The sequence below is a fragment of the Macrobrachium nipponense genome, chromosome 27 (assembly GCF_015104395.2).
Source record: "Macrobrachium nipponense isolate FS-2020 chromosome 27, ASM1510439v2, whole genome shotgun sequence".
In the NCBI taxonomy this organism is placed as follows: Eukaryota; Metazoa; Arthropoda; class Malacostraca; order Decapoda; family Palaemonidae; genus Macrobrachium; species Macrobrachium nipponense.
In genome coordinates, this window is record NC_087216.1 from 18,238,740 (window position 1) to 18,262,049 (window position 23,310).

Sequence of the window (23,310 nt, forward strand, 5' to 3'; positions counted from 1 at the left end):
TAGAAAACACAATATAAACAAAGCATACGACGATGAAGCGGGCAGAGAGCGATGACGAACACGTCCTTCACACCCGCGGCCGAAAGCAAAAGTGATTTGTTTACCTCCCAGCCGCGCGACTGTCGGACAAGCAGTTAACTACCCGTTCTCCCCTTGTTCGAAGCTTACGACCGTTCCAGCTGCAGCTAGCTAACTTCCTATTGTTAAAGGACAGATGGTTTTTGTATTACAGTAATCGGGAACAAACGCAATTTTCGAATCGGGGGAAATAAAGGAGGTGAGATGGATAAAAGGAAAGGAGCAAGTGGCTGATGTATTAATTAAAGCAGGAGTTTCAGGGGAATATATTAGAAATTATGTAGAGGGTGAAGAGTTGGAGGATGAAGGAAATTAAGAGGGGACTAGGTTAGGAAACAGTCAGAGGGGAGGGAGAAAGAGAAAAGTGTGATTTTATATATATTGTATAAGTGTTATTGGTATTTTATGCATTGTTGAAATATGGTGGGTGTCTTATGTATGAACAGCATATGGTTGATTCTAGAAATTGTCTGTTGATGCATTTAAGTTGTGTTGTGACATCATAGGCTGTGAGGTCATAGACAAGATGGCAGCGGCATCGTGGATGTAAACAATAACACAGGCCAGTAGGAGACATGTGCCGGTAGTGTTTGGTTGGCAGGAGTTTTTGGGTCGTAAGTCTTGTTGTGCTGTTGATCTAAGGTGATTTCTGGAGTATACTGGAGTTGGAGAATGCGTACATGTGGGTAGATTATTCATTTGTGTAAAGAAAGTTAAGCTAGGCTAAAATTCAAAGTGGCAACTTTAAACCTTTCACAACTATTCTGACAGGCACATTCAACAAGCATTTCTTAATATTTAAATATCCCTATATATAAACGAACACTTACCTCTAATTCATGTTCACTACTCTGATGGGAGTGTCTTCTCTTACAGACTGATCGATGAAAACTGTCTGTTATTTGGGCATCATCGAGCTTAGCCTTTGGGTAGGAAACAAGCATTTTTGTTGAATTTTCCCAATTAATGAATGTATCTTCCCAAGCCTGAAACAAAGTAAGATTTCCATTTCAAAAAAAGGCCTTGATAAGATAAGAGAAGGAAGAGAAGGGCAAAAATAAACAGAATGAATTACAAGAGAAATTTTCAATAGGAGGTAGACATTTACAAGTCTAAAAATATCTCAAAATGGTTTTTATAATCAAATAAAGGTAGGAGACATACGAAAATAAAGGCAACGCAAAACAAATCTTCATTTTTAAAATAAGTGAGCACTTGTAATAAATTCTGCCCAAAAAAAAAGGTTGCAGATAACACCTTGAAAATAAGATTTAAATCTATTCATGGTGACAAGAATGCTAAACCCATTCCATCATATTTCATATTTCAGGTTTATATTGTATATAATGAAACCTTGATTTTAATGATTTCAAGAGGAGGGCCAGTTCTGGGGTAAAAATCCTAATTTATTGAGCAAAACATTAATGAAACTGATTTAAAAATTTAGAAGCAGCCGCTTAAAGTCACAATATTCAAATAGGATCCCTATGTAGGAGTAGCCTAACTGTAGGCTAGTGGGCGACAACGGTAACTGCACGAAGATTTTAAAGACTATTAAGCTTCCTTTAGCCTCTATTGTCTAATTCAAAAGGAAACAGGTACAATATTCCATTTTGATACCACTTTCTCATTAAAATTAATTGTAACTAAAAGAATATTCATTGAGCAAATACAGTTCTGGTGTAGTTGTGGGAAATACCCCATAACTTTAAATTACTTTAAATGGTTTTGAGGTTACTTTATTCTAACTTTTTACAGATTTTCGTACAGAAAGAAGCATTGTGATGTTTATACAAATAAAACAAAGCAAGGTTAACAATGATACTGTAAATCACAGTAGCATGTCATTTCTTTGCTTTTTATCTTGTCTTTTAAACGACAAACCTCCCTAATTAAAGACTAAGTGCAATTTAGATGAGCTGTGAAATAGGAGGCAGGGAAGAGTCCACTGCTCAGTAGATTAAAAAAATAAAACAATCATAAACAATCAAATGCAGAGATGTGTGAATCAGTTAGAAACACTGTAATACAGTACCTGAAGACATCCTGGAGTCCATTTTTCTATTTTACGCAAGAGAGCCATAATGCGTTTCTGAAGTGCTGCTCGACCTGAAACAAAAACAAAAATTAATTGACCCTCTTCAACTTTAAAAATTTTAAGTTACAATTTACTTTGAAGAGTAACATTAGATCAATGCTGAATATTGCCAATTCAAGTTCCACCTAAAAGGATACCTAGAAAAGTGATATTTCCAGATACACACATTTCAGTCAGATCAATCACTTAACTCTTTCACCTATTACTTCTAACAGACAAAGATAGATAAAAACCAAACAGAATACCAAAATTAAATGGACTGGGGCTTGACTTCCTGGCGATCCTCAAACAATACTACTTTGATACTTCTTTCCAAGTAGAAGTACAGTGAGACAGTGAAGATTCTTTGCAAACTCACTCTGTATACACCTACCCTGCTTTGTATATTTTGCATTTCATTCATTCCCACTATTCTCTTCCCAAATTACCATCCAGCTTCTTCAATCTATTCTTGCATCAATTTTCAGCTCTCACTGAACAACAAATTCATGTAAGCATTATGTATATACCTTGGAATATGCCTCAGATGTCTTCTTATGGTACTCATCTTAATCCTGACAGCACATCACCTGGCAACCCATTCACAATGTTTCCAGTCAAGTTTAAAAAATTTGAGTTGAAATAGCAACATCCCTTATGCTCTTTAAAAATGTTATGTGCATACTAAATAAAGGGTACTCATGTGGAAAGGAAGGTTGGGTATAGGATAAAAGCACAACTTTACCTAGACGCATTTATTATTTCCTTTACTGCTTTCAATTTGTGTAAATGGTACTTGAAGTATATTGTTCTCAAATTTAATATACATTAGATTGACAGCAGAAAAGGAAATGAATTTATTAAATAAACATATTAATCATTCCAGTAATATGCAGTATCCTAATGGATAATACCCCTATTTAATAAATTAATTTCCTTTTCTGCTCTCAATCTAATGTATAAGTGATACCTGATGTATAATGTCCCTTAATTTAACATACTGTACCCTAATGGAAATGTACTTTTGTTTAATCTGATTACAGAAAACTGAATGGAATGCATACAGACTGTACACTACTGGCTGAATCAAAGCAGTACAAGATGGAATGACCTGCATGGGAGGGTCCTTCTCTTACCTTGAAGAATTCTGTTTCTTAAAATGCACCATGTCCAAAGGTTTAAATACTGTAGCAATTTTAGGTATTATAAAAAATTGAACAGCTATAAATACATTAAACTTTATTAATACATAACTTCCGATTTCCAACAGAACTAACAAATATCTATCCTAGTATCAATTCTGGATATCAGTAACTTGGAAATAATAGGTATATGTTTAAGTGCAGTCACATTCCTTTGATGTGGTTCTATAATGCAGTAAATATTTCATTTCACTGAGATAGAGTAAAAACACTGAATTTATGTATGCAATTCCTTAATTACAATTAGTATCCCAAGAAGCTTAGCCTGAATACTGCATGGAACATATAATCCTTATAAAAATTTATGGGAACCTACAAATGCACATTAAACATCTTGGGGAGACATGAGTACTGTGCAATATAATCTTACCCTGCTGATGTTGTTGACAAACAATTCTTGATTCCAATGAAGCTGCATTAAGAAAATGGGATTTGTTCATCATCTAACTGTCATCAACTAAGCATCATAAAATCCATCATTCTTATTTTTCATCAAAGAGTCAATAAACAGCCAAAAAGGTGATATATATATATCATCAGTGAAAAGTCTGATTGCAATGAATAAAAGAGTCAAGCAAAAGATATACCTGTAGTTAAGATTGTTGGACGCTGCAGCTAACTCCTGGTACACATGGTAATTGGGCAATAAATAAGTAACAGTTGCTGTGACCTCATCCCAGACACACCTAATGTCAGCTTCTTCACACAGCAAAGCAAAACATGACATGGCCACTAAAACAGCATCCATATCAATACTCCACAGGTACATAAGAAAGACAACCTGTAGGGAACAAGAACAGAATGAATGAGAAAGAAAAAGACATGAACATTTACTTAACACACAAATATCAATGAAAATCTGCAAGCAAGTGACATGCGATAAAATAACTCGAAAAATATTCTTACCTCTAGTTTAATGTGAGCCTGTTTACATATAGCAATGTGAGCTCCAATATTGCAGTTGGCATAATCTTTGTGACGCAGTAGGAATGCATTTCTGCACACTAAAATATCTCTCAGCCATTTTAGAATTTCTGTGTAGTTGATGATTTGATGCTGTATTAATTTTTGTGATATTGAAAACAGCACCTGTGAACTGGAAGTATAAAAACAAAACTCTTAGTTACCCAGTAACTGATAGTCTTTACTAAAATCAATCCATAATTTTTTCTCAAGTACATGAAACTTACTCTGAAGAGCATCTATTCAAAATCCATGGAAAAAATGAATTGCACAAATGTTACAAAAATAATTTTCCCAATTTTGGAATAGGAATATAAAATTTAGGCCTAAGACCAAGTGCTGGGCCTATGAGGTCTTTCAGTGCAGAGAGGGAGCTTGAGAGCAAAGAAGGTTTTAAAGTGTAAAAAGAAGAAAACATTGGAATTTGCACTATAAAACAATTGTCAGGAGAAGGTGGAAAGTAAGATGAGAGAAAGAAATGAACAGACATACAGTAAAAGGAATGATAGGGGTTGTAGCTATGGGCAAGGGGATGCAACAAAGAATCTAAGTAATGCCTACAGTGCACTGTGAGGTGCACTGATAGCATTACCACCCCATGTGGATCTCTTCCTAAATCTATAGGCTCACAAGATACTAACCTCACATCCCAAAACGTATTGATGGGAGCCTCAGGATTCCACATCTCAATCTTTTCTGGTTGATGTAAAACGAGCAATGCTTCCATAGCCTCTGCTGCCACATCCGGCATGGACGGGTTATGAACTAACGATACCAAACCATTTATGAGTTCTAGGGTTGAACTCTGAATTTCATGTCCAGCTTTACCTTGATTCTGCAAAATAATCAGATACATTATACGCTTAAAAAAAAGCAAAGGAACTAAGAAGTAACTTGAGAGGCATCTTACAAACAATGAATAGATTGAAATTTAATAAATGTCTCAGTTCCTTACAAATACTGTATCATTCTAAGAGTGCATAATCTCCTTTGATTTTCCTGACTTGTTCCATTTACTTTTTTGTTAAAGGTACTATTATGTCACATATATTTCCAAACAATATTCTAAAAACATTCCTTTTTACTATACAATAATGCATGCTTCCTCATCCCTGCACCAGAAATTTACAAACTAAAAACCTAATTATGGACATGCATGAAATTTTTTAATTATCTGCACTACATACAACCACTAAATAACTGGTTGTGTTTACCAAGTTAAACCTTCTACATACAGCCACTAAATGACTGGCTAAATTTACATGTTGAACCTGCTACATACAACCACTAAATGACTGGTTGCAATTACCAAGTTAAACCTGCTACATACAACCACTAAATGACAGATTGCATTTACATTTACCAAGTTAAACCTTCTACATACGACCACTAAATGACAGATTGCATTTACCAAATTAACCCTGCTACATACAACCACTAAATTACTGGTTGCATTTACCAAGTTAAACCTGACATCTAAGCTACATACAAAACTGAATGATCAGCAGTATTTTAAAATGACAAATTTTTTACCAATTTGTATTTTTCATAACTAACAAACCTGAGGTCTTAACATTAGGATAATACTAGCGCCAAGCTGGAAACCGGCAGGATTAAAATTAAACATGAGAGATCCAGGGACTATTGGCATCTATACCAGGTCACGGGGCATGCATTACCCAGAATGTCCTCCGCGTCCCGTGACCAGTCAGTTACATTTCCAACCTAGTTTAGACTGCTAGAGGGGTGGTTAGAGGTGGGCCTTTACCTCCGTTAAGACCTCAGGTTTGTTAGTTATGAAAAATACAAATTGGTTGTTGGAAAATTTGTCATTTGTTCATATACGGAACAACCTTCGGTCTTAACATTAGGATAGACTTACTTATTGGTGGAGGTTAAGTCTTTTATAAACTGACTGGGAGTTTGCCACCTTTATCCATTTCCGAATAGTATGTGTATTCTAAGACAATGGCCTATAACTCTTGAACCAAAGATATTTGAGAATCTATTGGTTTCCCCCACTGGGTGTTCATAGGATGCCATGGTTTATTATACTACGGAAGATGGAGAACTATCCATGCTCCTAAAACCATTCCTGGTCCCTTGCATCTGGATCTATTATCACCCCTCTCTTTCCCTACTATAGAGAGGAGTGTGTTGCTACTGAAAAGTATACTATACTCTAGATTATCATTACAGTATTGGCTGACCACCTCACCTGCATCTAGTCCGCTCCAGCTTATGATGGTACTCTCCTTCATACTGCCCATAGGTAAAGGAGTAGAAAGAAAGTAGTAAAGAAGAAAAACCAGTCATCTCATTCATTCTACTTTCATACCTTCATCTTAGACTAGACACAAACTGACCCGCCAGGGGTACCAGATGAGGTATACTACTTGCTGGGCCGCCACCACTGGACCCAAGGAAAAAGTGTCCAAGGATCTATGGGCAACATCGTTTAAATAAAAAGAAGTGAAAATTTTTTGGCGTTGCCAAATACCAGCTTTCAGAATTCTCTCTACAGACATATTTTTTCTTGAATGCCAAAGAAGCACTCAAGCCCCTGATGTCATGAGCTCTAGCCCTCTCCTGGCTATTTGACCCTCTGTCTTCTGTCATGTATGCATTCCTGATAGTTTCTCTTAGCCAAAAAGATAATGTATTCCTGGACACTTCCTTTTTGATCCGTCCTGTACTTACGAACAGTCTCCGGCATACCCTCCCTTCTCTGTGCCTCGGAAGCCGACACCTGGAACAAAGATGGTGATGCTCCCCCCCTCCCTGCCGGGAATAACGGAGCATAATTATTCATAAAATTACCCAAAACCCCTCATGGAGTTTCCGATAGCGAATTGCTAGAAGAAACTGAAGGAGTATGGGAAAAATCAAAAGCAGGCAACGAAACATATGGAGCAGTCTGGTGTATCGCCGATACAAAAGAAGCCGACGACGCTTGGTCATCCAAAGATGGCGTCGTCTCCTTTCTCTTTGTACTGGCCCTTTCTCATAAAACTTTCTTCACTGTTCCACCGACCAACCACGACCAAAACATGAACAACGGATTAGTAATAGTACATACGTTTTCTCTGCACCTACTACACGTTGGATGAGGATCTGTAGCCACCGAACTTAAAAATCTTGAACAAGGGAACCCACTCACTCCAGAGCGTTTCCTTTGTCTCTTCTGAGAACCGGAAGAAGCTCCCGTTGGTGAAGTAAAAATCTCCATCTCACAACTTACACACACCTTACAGATCACACCCACATTGAGAACACGTAGCGAAAGAAATTTAAAAAGTGAAAATGAATAAAATCGGGCAAACTAAAAAACCGGCTTTAAAACAGATAGCAAGTAATCATGTCCTATCTTAGAGGCGGTAGGAAAGTAACTGGCTGGTCACGGGACGCAAAGGGTGGGCATTCGGGGTGGTAATGCATGCCACCCTGTGACCATGGTAATAGATGCCAATAGTACCTGGATTTCACATGTTTAATCTTAATTCTACCGGTTTCCAGCTTGGCACTAGTATTATCCTCATGTTAAGACCTCAGGTTTGTTCCATACATGAACAAACCTTATTTCCTCCAAATACCAAATGTTCCATGGCAAAAAAAACTAACCTAAACCCACCAGCCACAAGTAAAATTACATGTAATCCGTAAACATTGCCAAGGAAGATGTCGAATTAAAATTTCCTAAATGCTTACACTGACCTCTTAAGTAGAGGCCAATATGTTTTACAAATTCACATCACACTTATTCTACAATTAAAAATATAGAAGAATTGGACTCACATTGAGCATAAGCATAGGATCTGCATGAATAAGACGAACCATCCAAAGCAGCAGATTCTTATAAGATGGAGCTTCGTCTGAAGATTTCTCTTTGAACTTTAATGTGGACACTTTCTCCTTTAACGATAAACTCTGCAAAACAAATGTGTAATTCTAAGATTCTAAATTCACGAGACAAACTTATGGAGCAACAGCGAGCAACATATTTTATCAATAATGGAAGCTGGCAGTCACCTGAAAAGCTGCTAGTCATCACAATGCAACATGGAAAACAAAATGCTAAAACTTGCTAGTGAATGTACCACTAATATATTATAAAATAAAGTGTTTTGTAACCAACAAATATTCACACCAAGTTTACAAATGAACAATTTCCTACAGAAACATGTTATCTGCATGGGTTAACATGTTTACAAGATTACACAGCAGCATTGTCACCTTACAAATGAGTGAGCAAATAATAATCTAAATTGATCAACTGTTGTCTTATTGATTAGGTTATGGCATCTCTTTAGTAAATGTTAGATAACAAAAAATGTAAGTAATCAAGACAATGTAAGTAATCAAGACAATGTCTCCAAGGGCATAACTAGTAAGCAGTAATTTAATTATAATTAGCCCTTTCACATCAAAACAGAATTAACAAAATACAACTGTAAAAGTAAAGACAGTAACAGAACCATGCAAAATGCTTCATTACCTGGGTCATTCTAAGAAGTGTGTGAGATATACACCCTTGACTAACTTTGTTCAGTGTGTCTGTAAACATTGACCTGAGTTCACTGGATTTATTGTACACTATATCAATCTGGGGCCACCACGCTAGTCTTGGCTGCGTAATTATTCTGAAAAGTAAAAAGATTAAAAAGACAGTTAAATGAGTGCTCAAACATCTATTATTGCTATCATTATTAACAGAAGATTATTTAACTAGATCACAGCTATGTTTCTTCATTCTCACTGGGCTGGAAGTTTTTGTATTAGTATACATTTAAATAAACAGCCACTAAAAATCTGATGGGATAAACCACAAATAGTGAAGTCTGTCAGTTTCTTTAAGCAATTTACTTCCCAAACTTGCTATTCCCTGCCTCCCAACATCATATTAGTTCTCAACACCTTTACCATTCTTTAGTTGAAAAAATCTACTTTCTGAAATTTATGAAACCTTTCCAATATATCTGAAAGCAATGCAAAATAGTCTAATAATCTAAATTCTTATAACAAAAGAGTTTGTAACCAGAGACCAAAACACATGATTGCAAAAGAAGTGATTAACACTTACAAAACAGAACTTCCCATCCTTTCTTACCTGTAAAGTGAACTGACCAAAACAAAATGATATGATGATGGGGAACCTTGGTTTAGACAAACTTTAAGAGCCTCGTTGTTATGCGGGAGGATGCGGAAGAGTGACACGAAACAGTCAATCATAAGGTCAACATCTTGACAAATATAAGCTTGACCTCTAGAAAATGGCTTCATCATATTGAAGAGTAAATTCTGAAAGAATATACAATTATGAAGGAGATAGTATCCGCAATAAATGTTATGATTGTTTCTTTACATACTGTCCAAATAAAAACAGAGTATGGAGTCAATGCCACATATAAGACAAAGTGGTATAAATATTTAGTACTTTCTTACCTTTAGTTCACTAATGACGCTCTGCACTAATACAAACACTACATTATTTGAATCGTTGATGTTTATATATGTTGCAATCTTGCAGAGTTTTACACAAGTAACAGCAGCAGCTTCTGTGAGATGTTTACTTATGTTATGTTGTACTAAAGCTCTTTTCAACTGATCAATGAACTGCTTTTTCTTAAAATGTCTTTGCGAACATGGAGCACCAGCATCTGCATTCACTATTTCCTCTAAAACTTTCTAAAATGGAAAGAAAATCAATATTTACTGTACTTCCAATAAACTCTTGCCTTCTTATGATAACCAATAAATAGAAAATCTCAAATATATCAAAGGACATACTCTCCAGTCAGAGTAAATGTATTAGCAGTTTCAGTCGAGTCTTACTTTAAAATCACTTACCGGAGATAATACTAAGAGCATTATCTGAAACGGCCAAACCGCTGCCCTCCGTTTATTATTCTCTGCAATATTATCTAAATGTTCAAACATGACCTCACAGCACTTTGCTAGTTCTTCATTTCGTCTTTTCTGTAAAATAAATAGTTACCAGTCAGTCTAAGCAAAATAATAAAACCTAAGATCTCATAACCTAGTAGATAGTTGTATCAGTTTCGCCATTTAATATTTGTACAGTTAGACTCTCATCCTAACACTTATCATTGTTATAGCCATTGTTATTCACCTAAGAAATTTCTAAATTCTAATACACCCTACCCAAAGAAGTTGGACAGCTGGACTAGAAGGTACAAACAGGAGACGATGAAATACCAAAGATGAAACTAATGTGCAGACGACCAACAGGATCCTACATTTAAGCTTTGTAAAAACTCCATGCAAAGCATACTATAAGCATTTAATAATATTATTACTTTAGTCATCTGTAATGGTAATTGCTTCATAGCAAGGAATTACAAGTTAAAGGAAAGGAAAACGCATCTTCGAGAAGTTCTACAGCACGGAGGCATTCGCGCATGTGTTGGAGGTGCCTGTTCTCATGATGGTTCTAGAATCATCAGGCATGTTGGGGAACGCAACAGGCACCAAAGTGTCTTGAGAACGCCGCGATTTCTGATGCAATAAATCATCTAGAATCTTCCAAGAAGTTCCAGTAATCTCGGGAGTCTGTGACATTCGCCGTAGGCCCCGCCCCCAGGATGCCTTATAAATATGACTGACGAAGTAGGAGGGAGCAGAGATCATCAGTTAGTCACAGAGTGAGAGGATCATCATCAGAGAGTGTCACAGATCTGATCAGTGAGAGCTCAGCAGCAGAGATCAGAGATCATCAGAGAGAGATAAGAGAAGAAGGAACTGACAAAGAAGAGAGAAAAAGGCGCTCGAGAGTTGGTTGAATTCTGGTCAAGTCGTCGTCAGGAGTGGACGACCAAGAATTTCGACATTGAACAAGCCTTGAGAGAACTTTGTTCTACTAGAGATTTCGGGGAGTTCCTGCCCTTCAGGTATCAAGAATAGACATTGCCTTCTGCAGTACGGAGTCAAGAAGACAACTAAAGTTCCACCGTTCTCCTTTGTGAAGCCATCGCTTCGAGTCGCAAAACTGGCCAGAAAGTATTTGAATTACCTCACTTCTTCCCCAGTTCACGCACTGTAAGATTTTTGCCTTTTTTATGTAAATAAGAGACACCATTCTGCATTTATCTTTGTTAGTAAGCTTGTAAATAAACCTTTGTTGTGTTTGTGTATCTTTCTATATTCGTATCCCCAGTTTCAACTGTTGGTGTTGAATTCTTTTTGTTTATCATAATATCGAACTTAGAGTGGACCTCTCTCTCAGTTCGTAACATTGTGGCGACCTTTGCTAGTATATTTTGACACCATAACGGATTGAAACAGGGAGAATATAGAAAGAACCAGAATGAGTGAGATGGTGGAAGAGTTTATTGAGTCGGGTAAGCTACTAGGTCTAGAGGGGAATGATCTCCGTGAGTATGTTGAAAAGAAAGAAAGAGAGAAGTATGAGAGAGATGAAAGAGTGGCTGGCTAAGAGAGAGGAAAGAGCAGCTGAGAGGGAAGTGCAGCAAGCGAGAGAAGCAATGAAAATGCAGCAAGAGAGAGAAATGTTGGTAATGCAGCAGGAAGAAAGAGAAAGAGCGTATGCATGAGCAGGAAGAGAGAAAAAGAATGTATGCATGAGTTGGAAATTGCTCGGTTAAGGGAAAGTACTCGTAACAGTCGGACAGGCGAGAACGAAAACGAGGCTGATAGGTTAGGTATGAGTGCAGTGTTGAAATTAGTACCGAAGTTTGATGAGGAAGATGTTACGACATATTTCATGTGTTTTGAGAAGTTAATGGAAAGGTAGGAGGTTCTCCTAAAGAAATGTGAACTTTATATTTACAGTCAGTTTGAGTGGTAGGCGCTTACCATGTATAGTTGCATGTCTAAGGAGGAATGTGATGATTATGATATTGTGAAAGAAACTGTTCTTAGCGCGTACAGGTTAGTACTGGAGGCGTACCGCAAGAAATTTAGAAATTTGAGAAAGGATGAAAATACCACGTATGTAGAATATGGTAAGAAGTTAGAAAGGCTGTTTTTTGATTGGTTAACTTCTGCTAAAGTTGAGGATTTTGATGGTTTGAAGAACTTAGTGTTGTTAGAAAACTTCAAAGATGACATATCCCCTGAGATTAAGCTTTATATACGTAGAAGATAGGCGAGAAGTATCTTTCGCAGGGGCAACTAGGTTAGCTGACGAATATAGTCTAACTCATAACTTGAGTGTTAGTGAGAAACGAAATTATCCTTCGTCTGGTAGAGTACAAAGCAGTAAAGATTTCAGTCCTAGTAATAGCATTGCGAGTAAAAGTGACTCTTCCTGTTATACATGCGGAAAACCAGGTCATACGTCTAAGGTTTGTAGAGTAAGGTGGCATCTAGTGGCTCAGAATTAACTTGTTTCCGATGTAATGGGAAAGGGCATTTAGCGAGAAATTGTGCTGTAGAAAGGAAGGACGTTAAGAAACCAGTGTCTCTAGTTAACCTTTCGTCAAGTAGGAATGATGTGATGAGAGAAACTAGGAAATTTTTTGGTGAATTTCTGTCAGCAGAAGGTGTAGTTTCCTCTTTTGGAGGAGTATTTTCGAGGGCAGTAGTCTTGCTTCAAGACACAGGAGCTGCTGTCTCACTGATTAGGAGAGTGTGTGTGCCAAACAGGGCAGAAATCAATTTGGAAGAAAAAGTCATGTTAGGTGGATTTCCTAACACTCGTGTTCTTTGTCCTTTGTTGAAGTTGAACTTAGAAAGTCAGGTAGTGTCAGGAGAAGTGAAACTTGCAGTTGTTGACAGTTTGCACATTGATGGCGTTGACATTATTGTCGGTAATGACTTGGCTTTATCCAAGAATGTGAATCCCGTTGTGAGGGATATTCCAGTGCCTGAAACGGTAGTAACTAAGTCCGGTTCAGATACAGACGTAGACTACGGTCATAATTTGTTCGTGGATTCGAACAAGAGTGACTTCGTGGATTCGAACGAGTGTGAGTTCATGGATTCGAACGTGAGTGAGTTCGTGAATTCGAACGAGTGTGACAGAGGTGGCGAGGTTGATCTTGGCATGAGTGTGGCTGAGAGACTGGACTCTATCGATGTTGACATTGATAGCCAAACGGAAGGTGTAGCTGTCGAGGGTAACGTAGTAAATGTACCGGTATCTAGTACTAGTTACGGTGATGAAGTAGGCACTAACCCTTTGAATAAGGATGCGCTAGTCAAGCTGCAGAGAGAGGATGAGACACTAACCCAAATCTTTTAATGTGAGCTGGATGATGATCTCGAGGATATGTGTAAGGAAACTTTTTGTTTAAAAGGACGAAGTTTTGTGTCGTTATGTTAATCCTAAGTCAGGTAGTAAAGGGGGGGGGAAATCAACCGAACAATTAGTGGTTCCTAGGAAGCTTCGTGAGCTAGTTTTGAAGTTAGCACATGATGAGCAAGGACATTTAGGAGTAAATAAAACTTTCAGGTCTATTGGTAGGGCATACTTTTGGCCTAAAATGTTATTTTCATGATAAAATAAATTTTTGAACATACTCACCTGGTAGTTATATATATAGTAGTTATATATATAGCTTACGTCCCTGACGTCATAATAAGGCTTAGGTTCCCTGAAGTCACGGCAGAATTTCAAACTCGCGGGCAATCGCCGATTATGGGTAGTCAGGTGCACCACCTGTGCGCCCTCTACCAGGTACGTAGCACCATACCAACTATTCCTCAGATCTTCCATGCCCATAGTTTTCTAGAGGGGAGGAGGGTGGGAATTTAATTATATATAACTACCAGGTGAGTATGTTCAAAAATTTATTTTATCATGAAAATAACATTTTCAAACATCTAACTCACCTGGTAGTTATATATATAGCTGATTAACACCTTTGATGGAGGGTCAGAAACAGCTATCATCGTTGGAATTGACATAAGTGTTAATAAAAAACAAACTTACGGGTTCGTACCTGTTAAGGAAGCTGACTTTAATGATATCCTGTCTCATTGTGTCTGCTTTCCTTAAGAGGTCCAGCGATCCACCCAGGGGGCTGAAGACCTCTTGGAGACTGTCAACCGGTCAAACCTCTATGTGACTAGACTCCCTACAATACTCTTGTTCCGGGCACTACTAAGGAACAAGTTGATCACCTGACTAAAGATCAATGATTGTGGAAGACTGCATCCAGTCTCCACAAACAACCATAACTTTTCAATAGTTCCAAGAGAAGAAAAAGAGTATTGGATTATGGGTTTTAAGGGGTAGACCCTTTTCCCACTACTGAAAGAGCTGCTACAAACGGACCCAGTGTGTAGCAGTCTTCATACAAAGTTTGCACTTGCGTAAGATAGTGCGACGCAAAAACTGACTTGCTCCTCCAGAATGTTGCGTCCAGGATATTCTGAAGAGATCTATTTTGTTTAAAATCTTGCTACCGGAGGTTTGCTACAGCCTCTAACCTCGTGAGTCTTAAACTTTTAAGTAGCTTCATATCTGCTTCAGTACATGCTGAATGCGCTTCCCTAATTAATTGCCTTATAAAAAAGAAAAAAGGATAGCGCATTCTTCGACATTTTGCAGAGAGGGTTTCTTGACCGAACACCACCAAAGCCCTTCTGAAGTGCCGCGTAATTGTCTCGTCTCTCCAAGTAATGCCTCAGAGACCTTACCGGACAAAGAACTCTCTCTACTTCCTCACCCGTGAGATCCGAGAGGTTCGGAATTTCGAAATGACTTGGGCCAGGGTTGAGAGGGGCGTTCGTTTTTGGCTAGGAATCCCAACTGTAGCGAGCAGATGGCTTTGCCCTGTCTGAAACCTACAGTTTTGCTGAAGGCATGGATTTCGCTGACCCTCTTTGCTGTTGCTAGGCTAATCAGGAAGAGAGTTTTCATGGTGAGGTCCTTAAGGGATGTTTCCGCCTGTAAGGGTTCGAACCTGTCACTCATGAGAAACTTGAGGACTACATCCAAATTCCAAGATGTTGAGGATTGTATTCTTTCCTTAGTTTGTCTCGAAGGATCTAAGAAGATCTTGTAGATCCTTATTATCAAGATAGATTGAAGGTTTCTATGCCTGAAGACAGCTGCTAGCATGTCCTATAACCCTTGATAGTAGAAGCAGAAAAGTTACGTCTCTTCTTGAGGTATAGCAGGAAAAATCTGCTATCTGAGTCACAGAGGTACTGGAAGAGGAAATAGAGTTGTCCCTGCACCATCCTCTAAAAGTCTCCCACTTCGATTGGTATACCTTAATGGTTGAAGACCTCCTTGCTCTTGCAATTGCACTCGCTGGCCTCCCTCGAAAATCCTCTAGCTCTTGTGAGTTTTTCGATAGTCTGAAGGCAGTAGCTGAAGAGCTTGGAGGTTTGGTGATACCATTTCCAAGTGGGGCTGTTTGATTTTAATTTGATTCCTCTTACGAGGCTCCTTGGTGTACTCTTAAGGAAGGCTTTTCTTTGGGAGTTTCTTGGTTGTTTTGTCCACCATCCATTCCAGTACCTCTGTGAACCATTCTCTTGTCGGCCAGAAGGGTGCCACTAGAGTCATCCTGGTTCCTTCGTGAGCCACAAACTTTTGTAACACTGTGTAACCACTTTGAATGGGGGAAAGGCGTACACGTTCAGATGTGTCCATTCAGAAGGAACGCATCTATGTGGATTGCTTCGGGGTCTGGGACTGGAGAACAGTAAGTCTCCATCCGTCTTGTCTGCGCTGTTGCAAAGAGATCTATGCAGGGCGCCCCCAGATTCGCCATAGACTCTTGCAAACTTCCTGATGGAGAGTCCATTCTGTTGTCAAGACTTGATGTTTTCTGCTCAGGATGTCTGCTCTCACATTCTTTTCTCCCTGAATGAAGCGTGTTACCAGAATCACGTTTTTTCCTTTTGTCCACCAGAGGAGCAGTTCTCTTGCTGCTCTGTACAGAGAGACTGAGTGAGTCCCGCCTTGTTTGCTGATGTAGGCCAATACGCCGTTGTGTTGTCGGAGTTGACCTGTACCACTTTGTTCCGGACTACGCTCTCTAATTCCTTGAGAGCTAGGAAAAACTGCAGTCAATTCTTTCAGATTGATGTGGAACTTTACTTGCTCCTTGTTCCAGAAGCCCGAGACTTCTAACTTCCCCAGTGTTGCTCCCCAGCCCGAGTCCGAGGCGTCGGAAAACAACACTAGGTCTGGGTTCCTCTGCTCTAGGGAGAGGCCTTCCTGGAGCTTGACGGGATCGTTCCACCACTGCAGATAGTGTTTCATGTCGTTCGAAACGGGATACACATTGACTCTAGTGTCTTCTTCTTGTCCCAATGCTGATTAGATGAAACTGCAGAGGGCGTAGGTTTCAGTCTTCCCAAGGAGACAAACTGTTCTAGCGAGGAAAAGGTCCCCAGCAGACTCATCCATTCCCTCGCAGAGCATTCTGTTTCTTTAGGAGTTTCTTATTTTCTCTAAAGCTTGTTCCGTTCTCAATGTGGACGGAAAAGCCCGAAAAACCTGACTCTGAATCCTCATCCCCAAGTACAAGATTTCTGGTGGATGGGATCAGTTGGGGATTTCTAGGTGGTTTATCAGAAGGCCTAGGTCTTCTGATAATCGAATTGTTTTCTGAAGATTCTCCAGACAGTCGGCGTAGGAATGGGCTCTGAGGAGCCAATCGTCCAGATACAATGAGGCTCTGATGCGTTTCTTGTGTAGCATTGCTGCTACGTTGCTCATAAGTTTTGTGAAAATTTGAGGTGCGGTATTTAGACCGAAACAAAGAGCTCGGAATTGAAATGTTTCTGTCTTGTAAACAAATCTTAGGTACTTTCTGGAGTTTGGGTGGATCGGGTGGGACGTGAAAATAAGCATCCTGGAGATCCAACAACGAAACCATCCAGTCGTCTCGTCTGACTGCAGCAAGAACTGATTTCGTTGTCTCCATAGTGAATTTTGTTTTCTTCACGAAAAAATTCAGGGAACTCACGTCCAAAATCGGTCTCCATCCGCCCTCCCGAGTTCTTGGGGACCAGGAATAATCGATTGTAAAACCCGGAGATTCCAGGTTCTGAACTCTTTCTATTGCTTCTGAATTAGCATAGAAACCTCTTGTTGTATCGCTAGAGTCTTGGACTCCTCTCTGTACTTGACTGACAGATCGATCGGTCTTTCTGCTAAGGGGGGTTTTTTCCAGAAAGGGATCTTGTATCCTTCTTTGAGAAGCTGAATAGACCAAGGATCTGCTCCCTTTTTCTCCCATGTTTGCCAGAAATTTTTTGAGTCTGGCTCCTACCACTGTCTGAAGAAGAACTTTGTCAGACTTTATTACTTCCTCCTCTGAAGCCTCTTTCTTGGAGTTTTTTGTAATAGGTCTTGCATTTCCCTCTCCTGAGGGATCTACCTCGAAAGGGCCGAGAAACTACGTGGTAGAGGAGTGGTTTCTTTAAGTTTCTGTCTGCAAAACTTGACGGAACAACTCTCCTTGTGCTTTAGTCATCAGATCTTGTGTCGCTTTTTGAGTCAGAGCTGAGGATACTTCTTTTTAACCAAACTAATGCGAAAAAGATGAGTCGAAAGGGAGCGGAAAAGCAGTTCCGCTCTCTGAGTGAGCGTTACTCCACTCGAAAGAAAAGAACAAAATTGGGCCCTTTTCTTCAAGATTCCAGCTGAGAAAAGGGCTGCTAGCTCGTTCGACCCGTCTCGAAGCGCTTTGTCAATGCATGACATAAGGTGAACGAGTTCTTCCGTTTTGGTAGACTCAAGTTTTCAATTTTCTTTCCCAACGAACCCAGAGTCCAGTCTAGGAAGTTAAAGACTTCGAAGGCTCTAAAAATCCCTTTGAGGAGGTGGTCCATTTCAGAGGAAGACCAAAACACTTTCGTCTTCCCCATGGCCGTCCGACGAGAAGAAGTCCACAAGATAGAGAAGTCCCCATGGGAAGAAGCTGGAACTCCCAAACCTAGGACTTCTCCAGTGTCGTACCAGATGCTGGATTCTGGAAGCTAATCTGGCCGGAGGAAATGAGAAAGCTGTTTTTCCCTGGTCTTTCTTAGAGTCCATCCATTCCTTCATTAATTTCAAGGCTCTTTTCGAAGAGCGCGATAATACCATCTTCGTAAAGTCGGATTCTTTAGAAGCCTTCCCTAAAGTGAACTCTGAAGGTGGAGAAGACGAGGGGCAGCTGGCACAAAACTTTCTGAAAAAGTTCCGCAAAAACTTTCATAAGCCTTTTAAGATCTGCTGAAGGTTGTAGATCTGTTTAGATATTCTTCCTCGGAAACGACTTGCATCTGATCAAAAGGAGAATGGGGATGTCTTCATTCCTTTCTTCTCTGATTGAGACACAAACTGATGTAGCGATGTCATGTTGCGTTTGTGCATCCTGCTGTCCAGTTTCTTGATGCCTGGAGTCTTGTCGTCCAGTACCTTGATGCCTGGTGTCCTGGCGTCCTGTCTCATGACGATTTTCGTCCTGGCGTCTTGCTTCAAGACGTTTTTTTCGTCCTGGCGTCTTGCTTCAAGACGTTTTTCGTCCTTGCGTCTTGCTTCAAGACGTTTTTCGTCCTGGCGTCTTTGCTTCAAGACGTTTTTTCGTCCTGGTGTCTTCCTTCAAGACTTCTTTCGTCCTGGCGTCTTGCTTCAAGACGCTTATCGTCCTGCTGTCTTGCTTCAAGATGTTTTTCATCCTGGCGTCGGGCTTTAAAACGTTTTTCGTCCTGGCGTTTAACAGTAAGAGTAGCAGGTTGATATGACTGCATAAGAGAGGAGAGTTTCTGCTTAAAATCTTGCAGTACGGAAAACTGTGAAGCTTCTTGCTGCTGGGAACAGACTAGAGAAGTTGCAAAGTCAATCTCTCTCTCTTCATTCTGTTCGTCTTGAGATGAAAGGCCTGAAGAACGCCAATCCGAAGGAGGAGCAGGAGCATGCACTGAAGGCATCCAATCGTCCGATGCTTGCCTTTACTACTACCAAAAGACGACGGCCGCCTGTGCGGTATCTTACGTCTTATATTGGTAGGAGAAAGCAAAATCGGAGACGAAAGGGGAAGCGAAAACAGGAGTTGTAGCACGCACCGAAAGTCTCCCTTCGTCCGATCCTTCCTTACTTCCTGCAAAGACGACGGCCGCTTGTGCGACATCATGCGTCTTGATTTGGCAGGAGAGCAAGCATCGGAATCGAAAGAGAAACGATCCGAAGTTGCAGTTTGCACCAAAGGTTTCCCCCTTTCCAATATTTCCTTGCCTCCTACCAAAGACGATGGTCGCCTGCGACGTCTTACGTCTTAAATTTGGTAGGAAGAGCAAATATCGGAACCTGAAGGGAAGCGCTCGGGGCTGCTCCAATGACTACATCCTGGACGCTCTTGACGTATATCGTCCTGGCGTCCAGTATCAAGACGCTCGGCGTCCCTGGGATTTCCTTTTAATGGGTCTGGATTTAGAAGTCTGACGCCAGCCCCGTCTGGGTACTGCGTCGTCAGAAGACGAAGAAAACACTTTAACCTCGCCTTTCCTATAGCGAGGGTGAGCGTCCTGGGGATCGTCTACAGGTACGCTCGAAGGGACGACCGCTCGGGAGCTAAAACCTCTCGCCTCCTTCGTCGGTCGACTTTCCTTCTCACAGGGGTTGGTGAGCTTGGAAGAGGTCTAGGACTAGGAGCACGACAAGTCCGAGCAGCCGCACCCTCCACTGCACTTGCACTAATTTCACTATTCACTTTAATATCTCTCATATTAGACCATAATTTATCCCTGTCTTGTGCCAGGGATTCTACCCGTTTTGACCAAGGGCTTGAAATGGCCGTCATCATGTCCTGTAATGATGGACTTTTACCTGTTTCTGAAACTGGATTTGGTAATGATACAACAGGAGGAGGATCAATAGGATTATCGAGGGATAGAGAACTATCTATTCCTTGACTGTCTATGGAGTAGCGAGACAAGGTCTTCTTCGCTCTCCTTATCCTATCCTTCTCTAATTTACGCACATAGCGGTAATATTCAATCCATTCAGTCTCAGGCAAGCCCACACATTCATCACATCTATCACCTATCTCACAAACTTTTCCTCTGCATTTACTACAAATAGAATGAGGATCTAAGAGGATTTAGCAAGTCTAGTCTTGCAACCTTTCACACACATTCTCAAACTTGAAGCAGAATCAGACATGATGAGAAATCAAAAAGAGAGATCAAAAAAACAACAAGCAAGTCAAACCAACAATATCGAAACGAAATCAAAATCCAATCAAGCGAAAGCCAAAGCCAAAGTGTACTTCACCAAATAATACTGCAAAAGACACGGGCTATAACGAGCGAAGTTCCAACGATGTCACCGTAGCGGCGGCAGGGAAGATCTGAGGAATAGTTGGTATGGTGCTACGTACCTGGTAGAGGGCGCACAGGTGGTGCACCTGACTACCCAATCGGCGATTGCCGCGAGTTTTGAAATTCTGCCGTGACGTCAGGGACGTAAAGCTAATATTATAATAATACTATATTATAAGTAACTACCAGGTGAGTTAGATGTTTGAAAATGAAAAGTGACGTAAAGAGATATGTTTTAAGCTGTCGATGAATGCCAAATTGCCGGGAAACTGAATCAAGTAATTTCCAGAGTTCCGTTGTGTAATATTCCTTCAGTAGGAGGACCTTTTGAGAATATAGTTATCAATATGGTCGGACCTTTGTCTGTAAATAAAGGTAGAGAAGATTACACGACTAATCTAGAGTATTATAAAAACAGTTTAAGAGATGTTTGGCAACTAGCTAAGGAGAACGGGAGTCAAGGGGAAACTAAAGGGAAACATGATCTTAGAGCAAAAAGAGAAGTTTGTGTGTAAGAGATAAAGTTTTAGTACTAGTACAGAAAGGTGGTTCCGCTTTACCTTATAAGTTCGAAGGTCCTTTTTCAGTGTTAGAGGAGAGGGGAAATAGATATTATAGAATTAATATGGGTAAGAGTAGAGCAAAGTCAATTAAAGTAAACTTGCTTCAGAATGATAAAGAACGCCCCGTACCATGGCCACTGCCAGTGTTCGATGTGACAGTGTTACTGAGAGAAATTAGTTTTGAGAAAATGCGAGGGGTGTTTTAGTATTTCAAAGTTTTAAGCAGAGTTCAGAAAACGGAGAAATTAAGAGGGAAGGATAATGTTATAGCAGGTAGCCTCTGGAGATTTTTCCAGAATGAGTAGCCTAATGAGCGTTTTCTATTTTGGCACGAGTGGTTGAGTGAATGGAGAAGTATTAAAGCTTTATGCAGAATTGTTCTCCTGTTCAATTCTTGTTTCTCTTTAGAAAAAATAAAATCAGTTGATTTCAAATTTTTTTTTGTTTTTTTGGGGGTGGGGATGTGTAATGGTAATTGCTTCATAGCAAGAATTACAAGTTAAAGGAAAGGAAAACGCATCTTCGAGAAGTTCTACAGCACAGAGGCATTCGCGCATGTTGGTTGGAGGTGCCTGTTCTCATGATGTTTTCTAGAATCATCGGCATGTTGGGGAACGCAATAGGCACCAAAGTGTCGTGAGAAACGCCGCGATTTCTGATGCAATAAGTCGTCTAGATTCTTCCAAGAAGTTCCGGTCATCTCGGGAGTCTGTGACGTTCGCCGTAGGCCCCGCCCCCAGGATGCCTTATAAATACGATTGACGAAGTAGGAGGGAGCAGAGATCATCAGTTAGTCACAGAGTGAGAGATATCATCAGAGAAAGTCATAGATCTGATCAGTGAGAGCTCAGCAGCAGAGATCAGAGATCATCAGAGAGAGATAAGAGAAGAAGGAACTGACAAAGGATCAGAGAGAAAAAGGCGCTCGAGAGTTGGTTGAATTCTGGTCAAGTCGTCGTCAGGAGTTGACGACCGAAATATTTCGACGTTGAGCAAGCCTTGAGAGAAGAAACTTTCTACTAGAGATTTCGGGGAGTTCCTGCCCTTCAGGTATCAAGAATAGACATTGCCTCCTGCAGTACGGAGTCAAGAAGACGACTAAAGTTCCACCGTTTCTCCTTTGTGAAGCCATCGCTTCGAGTCGCAAAACTGGCCAGCAAGTATTTTGAATTACCTCCACTTCTTCCCCAGTTCACGCATTGTAAGATTTGGCCTTTTTTATGTAAATAGGAGACACCATTCTGCATTTATCTTTGTTAGTAAGCTTGTAAATAAACCTTTGTTGTGTTTGTGTATCTTTCTATATTTGTATCGTTTCAACTGTTGGTGTTGAATTCTTTTTGTTTATCATAATATCGAACTTGGAGCGGACCTCTCTCTCGGTTCGTAACATCATCACTGGGTTTGGTCATTAACTGGCTGGGTTACCAAATAAGAGAGAAAAAAAAAGCTAATCCCCCTCAGCAGAGAAATTCCTATAACAGAGGAAAAACCATTTAGTTAGAAAAATTACCATCATTAGGTGATGCAACCAGACAATTAGAAAATGACCAAAAAAAACCACAAAAGAGGGGTAAAGCCTCATCAAGTAAAACTACTGATGATGATGAGGGTAAGAATGATGACCATGGTGGTGATGTGCAACAAGAGGGGTAATTTACCTGCAAATCTGCAAATTCACTGGGGTATGTATCCATCCAGTTCCATATCGCCTTCTCCAATGAGGTCATCAACACAATTTGAGTATTCTTCCGTAAACTTCGAAAGGTTTTTATTGTTTCTGAAATTTCAAATGAAATCCATAAGCTTGTTACAACTAAAGGCAAGTCAAAGTAGAGACATAAATACTTTTGTGTTAAGCCTTTTACATTACTAGTCCTTTTACATTTATAGTCCCCTCAAACATTTACCCTCAAATTTTACTCTAAATTTTTACTAAGCAGTAAGGAAGATATCTCATGTGTATAAAAACGCCATGACTACTTACCATTAAGAAGCTTTACAAGCCTGTCTACATCAACATTGATATGCTGGATTAACTCTATATCACTATAATCTGGATTTTCTTCAGTATTAGAGGCGCTTAATTCCTGTAATCTGTAACGGATAATTGTGAAAGCTCAAGTAACTACATAATATTACAAAATGTTATACTCTAGTGAAGACTTACTCAAGT

The 23,310-nt window shown here is 39.8% G+C and overlaps 2 protein-coding genes and 1 long non-coding RNA gene across 3 annotated transcripts in view; 1 reads left to right on the plus strand and 2 right to left on the minus strand.

The window, feature by feature from the left end:
• Positions 1-913: 913 nt before the first annotated feature.
• Positions 914-3,772, minus strand: LOC135200569 (uncharacterized). The gene is made up of 3 exons (XR_010311314.1): positions 3,728-3,772; positions 2,114-2,187; positions 914-1,064 (listed from the first exon to the last, which is right to left on the minus strand). It is a non-coding gene; the product is annotated as an uncharacterized LOC135200569 (long non-coding RNA).
• A 28-nt stretch (positions 3,773-3,800) lies between these two features.
• Positions 3,801-23,227, minus strand: LOC135200617 (neurofibromin-like). The gene is made up of 11 exons (XM_064229230.1): positions 23,122-23,227; positions 22,796-22,914; positions 10,168-10,296; positions 9,763-10,005; positions 9,428-9,618; positions 8,816-8,960; positions 8,116-8,247; positions 4,962-5,155; positions 4,264-4,453; positions 3,945-4,138; positions 3,801-3,804 (listed from the first exon to the last, which is right to left on the minus strand). The coding sequence occupies exons 2-11, from the start codon at positions 22,862-22,864 to the stop codon at positions 3,801-3,803; spliced, it is 1,491 nt and encodes a 496-aa protein (XP_064085300.1). The 5' UTR covers positions 22,865-22,914; positions 23,122-23,227.
• A 52-nt stretch (positions 23,228-23,279) lies between these two features.
• Positions 23,280-23,310, plus strand: part of LOC135200618 (neurofibromin-like) — a 369,381-nt gene continuing 369,350 nt past the window's right edge. The window contains 1 exon segment of the mRNA XM_064229231.1: positions 23,280-23,308. Coding sequence (XP_064085301.1) covers positions 23,280-23,308 — 29 coding nt within the window.